General features: G+C 35.1%; 1 protein-coding gene across 1 annotated transcript; it reads right to left on the bottom strand.

Moving 5' to 3' along the window:
• Positions 1–2,641: 2,641 nt before the first annotated feature.
• On the bottom strand, positions 2,642–3,529 carry LOC116181804. The gene has a single exon (XM_031502230.1). It carries the CDS (start codon positions 3,527–3,529, stop codon positions 2,642–2,644), a length of 888 nt encoding a protein of 295 aa, XP_031358090.1.
• Positions 3,530–10,819: the final 7,290 nt, after the last annotated feature.

Raw genomic sequence — 10,819 nt, 5'->3', positions numbered from 1 at the left:
CTTGGTAAGACTAATGTTTGGCACAAAAGAGTTTTCGTGGAGGTACTTAGGATGCGTCGACTGTTGTATATTAATTTAAGTGCTGCATAACTATTTCGAATGCACCGAGTTACATGTTCTGAAAATCTTAGTTTAGGATCAAGAATTACTCCCAAATTCTTTACAACTTTAGTTACGGCCACTGTCTGATTTCCTACCTGGATGTTGAGTTCTTCTGCACTAGCGTCATCGATGCCAAAACATGTTACAGCGGATTTACCGGAATTTAGTATTAATTGATGTTCATTCGATATTTTAGAAATTATATTCAGGTCAAGATTTACCTTCGCTACCGCAGTTTTCAAGTCACTCGGATAAAAAGAGTAATATAACTGTATGTCATCCGCATACATATGACATGTGACATGTCTTAGCATGCCCGGAAATGTAGATGTGTACATAATATAGAATAACGGACCTAAGATTGAACCTTGGGGGACTCCTCTGCTAACAGCTTGAAATTTGGAAATTTTGTTCCCAACTACTACAGCTTGTTGGCGGTTAATAAGATAATTTGAAATTAATTCGACTGCGGATTTATCAAAACCTAGGAAGTGTATTAATGCTATCAGGATGTCATGGTTTAATGTATCGAAAGCCTTGCTATAGTCAAGCAATACCAGAACTGTAGCCATTCCTTTGTCCATTGATCGAAATATATCATCGGTAACTTTCAGTAGTGCTGTACAACAACTATGGCCGGGCCTAAAACCGGATTGCTCCTCTGGTAAAATGTTGTTAATACTAAGGTGTCTTCTAATTTGTGAGTCAATAATTTTCTCAAAAATTTTTGATAACACGGGCAAAATACTTATTGGTCTAATGTCACTAATACTCAAAACTTCCTTCTTTTTAGGAATTGGGATCACATATGACTTTTTCCAGCTGTCAGGAAATGTAGAATTTAAGATACAGAAATTAAACACATGCGTGAAAATACTTAACAAACGTGGGATACACAATTTAATTAATTCTATACTAATTGCATCGTGGCCACAAGCTTTCGATTTGATAGAATTAATGTGCTGGAGCACAGTCGCATCATCAATATCAATCGTGCTGAACGTTAAAACTGAGCGTATACCGCTTTTGACATTACTTTTATAGAAATTTGTAATATCCGCATGATCATGAGTCAAAAGAGGAATATTGCTTATAAGTTCCCAATTGATATCATCTGGATTGTTAATGGATGCCGGAAATTGTGTTCCTTGGTTGGTTCTGTTAGCTAGGTTTAATTGTCTTAGGTAATTCCAGAATCTTTTACTATTTCGCAAATGAAACTGTCGGTTATAGTAGGCTTTCTTTTCATTATTGATTGCAATATTAACTATATTACGGAGCTGGCGATAATATTCCCAGTCACACAACATCTTTGTGCGTTTATATTTCTGCAGCGCTTTATTCCTGTCATCCATCATCAACCTGAGGGTATCAGTAAGCCAGGGAGCGGGTTTCTTACAAAACCTGGAAGTTTTGAGGGGAGCATGAAAATCAAGTAATGTGTTTAAATTGTCGTTAATAAATTGAATTTTCTCATTGATATCCACACAATTATAAATGTTTTTCCACGGTATGGAACAAAGGTGCTTATAGAACAGTGAGGGATCAAGATTTTTAAAATCCCTATAGGTTTTGATTTTGTGATGAAGAGATCTATTTTCTGCAGCATTCACTGAACACCACACTAGGTCATGATCAGCAACTTGAGGACAATGAACCACACCAGAGTCAACAATATCCACAGTGTTACTAACAATCACGTGATCTATAATTGAAGCAGAAGTTTCCGTGACACGAGTTGGCTCATTTATCAATTGTACAAGGCCAATACTATCTAACAGTAACTGCAGAGCAGAAGAGTCCGCGTTGTTCGGTTGAAGCAAATTTATATTTAGGTCGCCTAAGAACAGCACCTCATCATGAGTAGGAAACAATACAGATAATTCACCGTTCAGTGCACTCAGAAAGTCTTGGTAATATAATTTCGGCGGTTTATACAAAACACCTATTGCATATTTGCGCTTACCGAGTCTTACAGATATCCACAACTGCTCTAAATCACCAGTAGAGGAAACGAAATTATAGCTAATACCGTTTTTGACATAGAGGCCGACACCGCCACCACCTGTCATAGAACGATCCCTTCTTATCAATTTATAACCCTCTATTGATACGCACGCTGAATCTATATTTCCATTAAGCCAGGTTTCCGTAACGCCAAAGATATCATAGTTATTGCCAAGTACCAAATCCTTTAGGTTACAAAAATTTGCGGTTAACGATCTAACATTGAGATGAGCACATCGCAACACCATACCTACAACAAAAGCTAATTAATTAAATTTAAGCACAGACAAAACGTATTGGAACGACACAAAAATAAACAAAAGCTCGCACCATCCGGGTGCACACGCTTAGGTACATATATCAGTTTCTAATTCCATAACATCTCCATTTAACAAAAAAAAAAGAAAAAACTTATTTTTTAAACTTATTGTATAATATGCAAAAAATAGAAAAGTTCCTTTTTTTTTAACTAATACGGGTATTCGAAAAATAAACAAATTAAGTAATTATAGGAGGTAGCTGAAATGAAAAATTAGGGAGCTCCTTTTCCTCTCCACAACTTCTTGAGCTCGTCTTCATTGGATATTATGGAGACATTTTCACCGTCAGCTCTACGTAGAAAAATCCTACCGTTTTTCGTCCATAAATATTTAAAAGCATGATCCTTTTTGAACTGCCTGCATTGATGGAACAGCTGCTTATTATAGGGCGATAGAGATTCCACCGCGAATATCTGGCTACTGGGAAGTTCCAAAAGTGATGCATTATCGGTGAGGTCATGACTGCTAAAGTTCTTTCGCGATTTCACTGCTCTCAGAAAGCCTTCTTTATCATAACGCCGCACGAATTTGATAATGATACCACTGGGTCTGTTTGTGTTGTTATCGCGAGGTCGCAGACGATGCGCAACATCCACCACAGTTGGCGTAATTTTGAAATTAACTGCATTGCCGACCGAAATGACAATTTTTAGGATATCCTCATGAGGAGCTACTGGTATACCGTGCAGTTCAAGGGTATTTGCTCTAGAATACTGTTCTTGCTGATTAACTTTACTTGTTAATTGACACACTTGTGATATCAAAGACGCGTTTTGGCTACGTAGATTTTCAGTAATATTAATATACTCCTGCACCTTAACTTCTTGTACATGTAAGGAGGTTTTCACATCTTCAATAGATTTTTGGCACGCACTGATTTTTTCGGTAATAAAAGAATTTTTTGCGCTTAGTGCTCTTAGTTCTTTCATTATGTCTTTTAAAGTTGGCTCACCACACGCATTACATAACCAATCTGAGGGAACGGCCTCTGTAGATAAGCCCGCACATTTGGCATGCCATAGGCTATCACAAGCATTACACCTATGCAAAATATTGTTCCTCGTTGACTTGCCGCAGCACGCGATACAGAACTCTGCCATTTCGTTTTGAAAGCTTTTATAATATAACTATCACCAATTTTTATCGGTAACTTCCACTAGAAGAGGATACAGGACTACGTAGCTTCCGAGAGTCTTCACAAATACAAATTACACTTTAATCTAGCGCAATGCACCAGGATTTGTGCGAAATATTTAGCACGCACTTAAACGACAACTTGACGCGGTCGCCATCTTGACAATGACAATGAGATGAGTTATTGAGTTCTAGTTTTCTATTTGCGCTCATAAATAAGAATAGTTAACGATTGGTACGTGATTTAAAAAAACGTCACTGGTTAAAAGACGCAATGGGTTATAAGAAAAAACATGCAAAGAAAAGCGATACTAAAAGATTATGATTTTCTGTAAATCGTTGGGAGTGTTAATGAGAGGCGTTAAGGCCTTAAGTGATATGACCTGAGGCGGCAGACGACCGATTTTAGCGCACTCGGATAGCCTGAAGTGGAACTCCGTCGGTTAAAATTTTGATCACTCTAGTTCAGTGGATTTCGAGCTAGCTCCACTGGGCCCTGCCGTGACATGGGAACTTTTTATTGTAGTGCCAACGGAGTTTCTTCATTGTGTGGCATAACGATTGCCCGGCCGGCCAACATTTTACAAATGCAAAAGTTTAATTCCGATTACGATTTTACTATTTTATTGTCCTACATCGCGAGTACTAGATTATAAGCTCGCATGGTACAACTTTTAAAAAGTATCATTGCAAACTGTTTACCAAAGTGCGTGCTCCACAAGGTACAGGAAAATCCAAACTTTTAACAGAGGTTAAACATAAAGAGACTATTTCAAGTTAACTTTGCCTTTACTGTTCCACATCAAAGATGGACATTGTCAAATATTCCTTTGTAAAACGAACCCCAAACATTAATTTCATGAAATGAAGTATCTACAAATTTAAAATTAGCAAATATCATTGTCAAATTTTACTAACTGCGCAACAAAGGCGGTTGTTAGTGTATTTAACTTTCTCAGCTCTAACATTATTGAGACTCTTATTAAATACTTCAAATTGCTAACTATGGTCGCTTCATTAGCGGATATAAAAGCGGCAGACTACAAAATACGCAGATCGTGAAAGTTTACTGTCTAAACATAACGTTTGCATATTACGCTATTATGCTCTATACCTGAAAAAATATGGATCCGGTCTCGTAAAAAACATATTCCCTTGGTAAGTAAAATGGTTACCATGTAGCACGTATGCATTATCCATTATAAAATGTGAGACATTACTTTGTAATTATAACTTTTTCATGTTTGCAGTAAATAACTTCGTTTATCTACGCATATTTTGTGTAAAGCATAAAAGAAGGGCTACGAGTTTTGACGTAACCACATCCTTGATTCTAGATTTAGGTCAATTAACTTAATTAGCCCTCGAATTGGGCTTTTAAATGAATTTATTTAACATTATTATACAAAAAAACCCTAATTTAGAAATCATTTTTCAAGATATAACGAGAAACGGTGTAATTAAAAATAATTTTGTATTTTACATAATGCTTCTGCAGTGCCATTCGATGGCGGGTTGTAAGACAGCGCCTTCGAAAAATTAAAAATCTATAACGATGTCGCTCGCTCAATTCATCGCTTTCAACCGGAATATTTGATAAACCTCGCCTGCAAATAATTTATTGTTTTTATTTACTTTCAGCTCTTTTTACTTGAGGAATATTTACGTTAGTTGTGGTTATGGCATATCATATTTATTGCCGGGAAGAAATTTCTCTACTCTCGGCCCGCATTTTTTTGTCACGATATGTTTACAATAATAAACTCAATGAGCGTATACAACCACTTTTTTCTCCTCCTGGTCGCCGTTTCAGTTTCTAGTTTAATGGTATATTCAGGTATGTTAAGTTTTAATTTTACTGCGTACCAAAAAAACGTACAAAAGGCTGGATTAATCATGTTAAACATTCATAATTCCTTAAGGTTTCGATTTCAACTACGTGTTATCTTCAGGCAAGTGTATAAACAAATCTTTAAAGCACGCGCAAGGAGTTTACAGGGTCAACGCGTAGCGGAATGTGCTTAAACGGTGAAAGTGCTTTAAAGACCATTTATACACACGTTTTATTATACCTGCAATATAATTTCAAAATAAAGGAATTAAAATAAAATCATATTGGCACTATACTCGAATAAATTTCTAATTAAGTGGGCCGAATGTTCGTAGTTCCACGAATGACATGGTAATGTCACTTGACAACTAAAATGACTTCGTTTAAAGAACATAAAATACACCGTCCCTTCACTGGCTTGCTGCAGTAGCAGAATAAGTTGGTACCTGCAAATCCAAATGAAAATGCCGATTATAAAAAATACGAAAGGTTGTTGGCGTGGAAGCATCTTTCAAACAAAGTCTTATATGCATTGTTAACCAGTTAATGCTGCCGTATATGTCAAGTAGTTAAATCTTCTACCGTTTGATGCATTCATTTAAAACTTGAGTCAATACCTTCGGTGTCGCATTTTTATTAGTTGCCAGTTTTTCTCGTCTAATTGCCAGGCAACACATTTTCTTTACCTAAACAACCCAAATTTACTCGGTAAAATACAAACCTCTCGTGCACTTGAAAATATTATTCACGTTTTGGAAAATCCCACTCTTATAAATAAGCGGAACCGGACTTACTATAATTTTAATACATCTGTTGATGTTTATGAGTAGGGCGCGGATTTTTAGTGCTAAAAACTTCCAAAATATTTATTTTTTATCTGCTTAAAAACCAGGTTAAAAACATTAAAATATTTACTAAAAATTTAAAATTATTTTAACAATTTTCGCAAAAAAAAACGGAAAAAAGACAAGTCTTTTATTCACCAATAGTAGCTGAACATTACTTACCAGGAGTTTCTTTAGCATTGCAATGTACAACAAAAGGCATCTCCAAATTATCGATCACAAGTGATTGTCGATTGTCACTGAATAATAATTTGTACTGCGAGAAACACCTTTTCACGTCACAGGAAGTAAGTCTTGCGTATTTTAAGAGAGGGTTCATGGGATGTCGTTAAAATTTACATGTTTTTAAATTCAATTGTATATTGGCTACTGTTGAAGAGTGAAGACGCAAATTTGTGCTCGATTTAACTTAAGACATCTTACGCACGGTATGGTCCGGTCCAACTGTCTACTTTAACAACTGAACGAATCTGCAGTGTTGAATTGCAACAGTACCTACCGAGTCAGATAGATAAGAAAGCAGCCAGTCAAAAAATTAGGGGTAGCCGCATGCAAAAAACAGAACTTGTCAGCAGGTCTAGAATTTGCGGAAGTGACGAATGCAGAAACAAGATACCATAGTACTCACTGCACACAGAAATCTTGTGTAAATAAATATGGGGACAAAAATGGGGAATATGATGCACGGGAAGAGAGAAAAAAGGGATAAAATAAATTAAAAACGTCGTATTTATGTGTTTTTTATGAATATCTTTGAAATATGTATTCACATAAAAATAAACCAAAAATATGTGTTTTTATGTGAAATAAAACTTCGTTTTTGAGTTACTTTTGGTTCATCCAAGACTTTTAACACAGTTTGGGCCTTCTATTGATACGCGACTTAAAGATGACTTCATATTACAATATTTATTAATGAGAAATAAACACAAATATTACTTAAAAGAAGTTATTACCTACTCAGTTATGTTCTCTTACACAGTCTGGTTTTAGACCGTTGCACAGTTGTAGCACTGCGCTTCTCAACATAACAGATGACATCCTTCAAGCAACTGATCAAAGAAAATTGACCATCCTGGTTCTTCTCGATTTTTCGAAGGCGTTCGATACCATTGATCACCATTTATTACGCTCTATTTTACATTTCATTGGACTTACACGGAATGCCGCAGATTTCCTCCTCGACTATTTGTCCAATAGGTTTCAGTGTGTTAAGTTGGAAAATGCTGTATCTGATCTTTTGCCTCTAAGCTGTGGCGTTCCCCAGGGATCGATATTAGGACCAACATTATTCAGCATTTACACCTCATCCTTTAACAATGTAATCACTTCATGCAATTATCATGCCTATGCGGATGACACTCAATTATATCTGTCATTTAAACCGTCTGAAATCAATAATGCAGTGTCTAAGATTAATAATGATTTACAAAACCTCTATATAACTTCTCTAAAACATAATTTACACATCAATCCCTCAAAATCACAAGTGCTGTTATTTGGTGGTAGGAATACTAATAGGTACCTTTCAGATATAACTATTCATATCAATAACACAATCATACCTGTAGTCCACCGTGCAAAAAATTTAGGCCTGCATCTTGACAATACTTTTAGATTTTCGTATCATATTTCACAAAGCATAGTAAAAGCTTATGGAAGTTTAAGGTTGCTATATGCACACCGACACTATTTCTCAATAAAAACAAAGATTTTACTTTGCGAATCATTAGTATTGTCACATTTTACTTTCTGTAGTGTTGTATTCAGTCCATGCTTGCAAGGTATTGATAAAAATAGAATTCAAAAGGTTCAAAATGCCTGTTTGCGATATATATACAACATCCGCAAGTTTGACCACATAACACATAAACTGTCTAACGCTAACTGGTTGAACATGCAGAATCGTTTTTATTTGTTGAAGGCCTGCACATATCATAAAATTATTTTAAATAAATCACCTCCCTACCTCATTAACAAAATTACCTTTCGCACTGACGTACACACTCTTAATATTCGCTATAAAGGCACTATTACCCCTCCCATACACACTACAGCTCTTTACCAACGCTTCTTCTTCTATAATATATCCAAACTATACAACCATCTACCTGACAGTCTAAAAGATCTCTCCGCCCGCGTTTTTAAGCAGAAACTTCGCGAGTTCTTAATATTACAACAGGTTTCTTCTAATATCTAAACATGTGTGCTACTTTTAAGTTGTTTTTTAGTTGTTTCTTTTCTTTAAACTATGAATTAGTATATTTTCTACGATCACCGAATAAGATAGATTAAGGCTATTTTTCATTAGGATAGGTATTAAATTTATAAGTTTTGTTTGTTCTGTCAAGGTTTAAGTGGTAGAACAGGATACGAAGATTTCTCTTTGTTTACCTGAACTTCACCTTGTGATTCTTCTGTCTTTTTTGTTTTCGAATTTGTTTTTTCCATGTCATTACGTTTATAAGAGAAGATTAAAGATTATTATTATTATTTGATTTTCTCGGTCTTGCCGGTTCTAATCCTAGTCAAACGGACTATTGTTTATTATATTATTATTATTATTATTATTATATAAACAAAAAAAAGAGTTTCTCTTGAGTTTTTTGTTTTATTTCGTACGCGTAACACCAGTTACAAATGCATGCAACACCCGTTACACACCTTTATCCCTATAAATGATAAATTTTCTTTTAATAATTTATTTACGCATGTTAAGCTGTTTTATTTATAAATTATTCAAGCAATATTCGCAATTCTATTAAACTACTCCAAAGTAGGAGGCAAAATCGTGTAACGCCCGTTAGACAACTTCCGAGTTAATTTTTGTTCGTTTAGTACAGGATAATTAACATATACCAGCCTTTAAAAGAAATATGGAGTTTAAAGTGATTGTTTTTGACAAATCCATGTATGATGGTTTGTACTTATTGAATTGCATACTTACATAGGAACAACTAAATGACTATATAATAGGAAAGCAACTATTAAAATTTAAAGTTAAACCTTGCACACAAAAATCGGCAACTAAAGCGGGATACGAAACGTTGGGAATCCTATAGCTAATATCAATGGTATAATTAATTTATGATATGTACACCTAAAAAGCATCCATCAATATTTACCTACTGTTCGTATGTGGCGAATCTTGTGAAATAATATCCAGTAGTCTACCAGCAATGATAGTGTATTTTTCCACGAGAATTTCAAAATTATACTTTTAAGTGCGATGAATGTTTACCGACAACGGACGTGAAGAATCACATTCGAACAAAGCACGTATACACAAATGTCAAATGCTATTAACTCGTTTTGTGCCCTTATGGTAATTCGAAAGTTTACCACGTAACCTGTTCCTTTCAAAATATTTAAATGAATTTTTTATGGGAACCGCACAATTACAAGCGACAATGAAATAAAAATATTTATTTGCGACTTTGAATAAAATAATAAAGGCTTTTAAAATTGACTGCGCTCATTTTTCAAAGGGCAATTGCTGGTAAACATTGTCTGCACTTGAATAGAAAACACGTCTGCTGCGCCTGATGAGGGTGAAACGAATGGACATTGTGTTGTATATACACAGTAGCTATCAAAAGTGGTTAGTTTTTATATAGAGGAACTGTTATAATCGTAAAATAATGAATTCTCTTTGTGTATAACTGCGTGATTGCCATTGTTTTAAGGAAGTTCGCGTGGTAGCAAAATTTGTTATTGCAAGCTGCTATTCATTAGCTTCTGTCTTTCGCCGTTATGATTTTGTAGTTAAGCAGTTATTGCAGACAACCCCTCGCTCTCTTGTAATCCATCAATTTTGTGTACGAACTTGTAACTGGAATCAACCTAAAAGTTCCTAAGCTCATAAGAATGTTTACATATTCTGTTAGACTGCACTTCTAGCGAAAAGTGGAGAACATTTAGAACTGCTGAACTATAACGAAAGACTTGTAAGTAAAATTTTGAAATGGCTCTCTTAGAAGTCTGAAAATCCAGCACGTACGGCCACGCCTCACACATTGATGAAACCACTGTGACGCTCTAGTATGCATAATGAGAATAACATTTTTCATTTTATAGTAAAAATAATATTGATCTTAATAGACCTTTAACAAAAATACCACGAGTCATACGATATCGATGTGGTTTTAAGACAAGTAGCGATCGCAAGCTTCTCCACAAAATTAATGTTACAATTCCGTTCCAATATACATTTTAGTCATTGATTTAGTGGCAGTCTTAGTTTTACATGGCATCCCTTGTGGATGGTAACAATTTGAAGTGCTTAGAATTTCCGCATTTTCCAATACCAATAATTAAATCAAAATTGATGTTTTATTATATCCACATATGCTCTGTGCTCTCTATTCGTAAAATTCCACAAAATAATAACACCAGACATCTCCACCGCCGGGACATTGATGGTACCTGGAATATCAAATTTTTCAATGCGGTCTGTACATGTAATGGGTGGATGGGAAAGAAAATTTTAATACAGGTAACTTAATTCCTATTATTCGCTCACCGTATTTTTTTAATTGTGACAGTTAATTTAATTATTGATAATATACCTTGTTCACGGC

The sequence above is a fragment of the Photinus pyralis genome, unplaced genomic scaffold (assembly GCF_008802855.1).
Source record: "Photinus pyralis isolate 1611_PpyrPB1 unplaced genomic scaffold, Ppyr1.3 Ppyr1.4_unclustered_Scaffold2230, whole genome shotgun sequence".
NCBI lineage: Eukaryota > Metazoa > Arthropoda > Insecta > Coleoptera > Lampyridae > Photinus > Photinus pyralis.
This window is presented reverse-complemented; position numbering and strand designations above follow the sequence as displayed.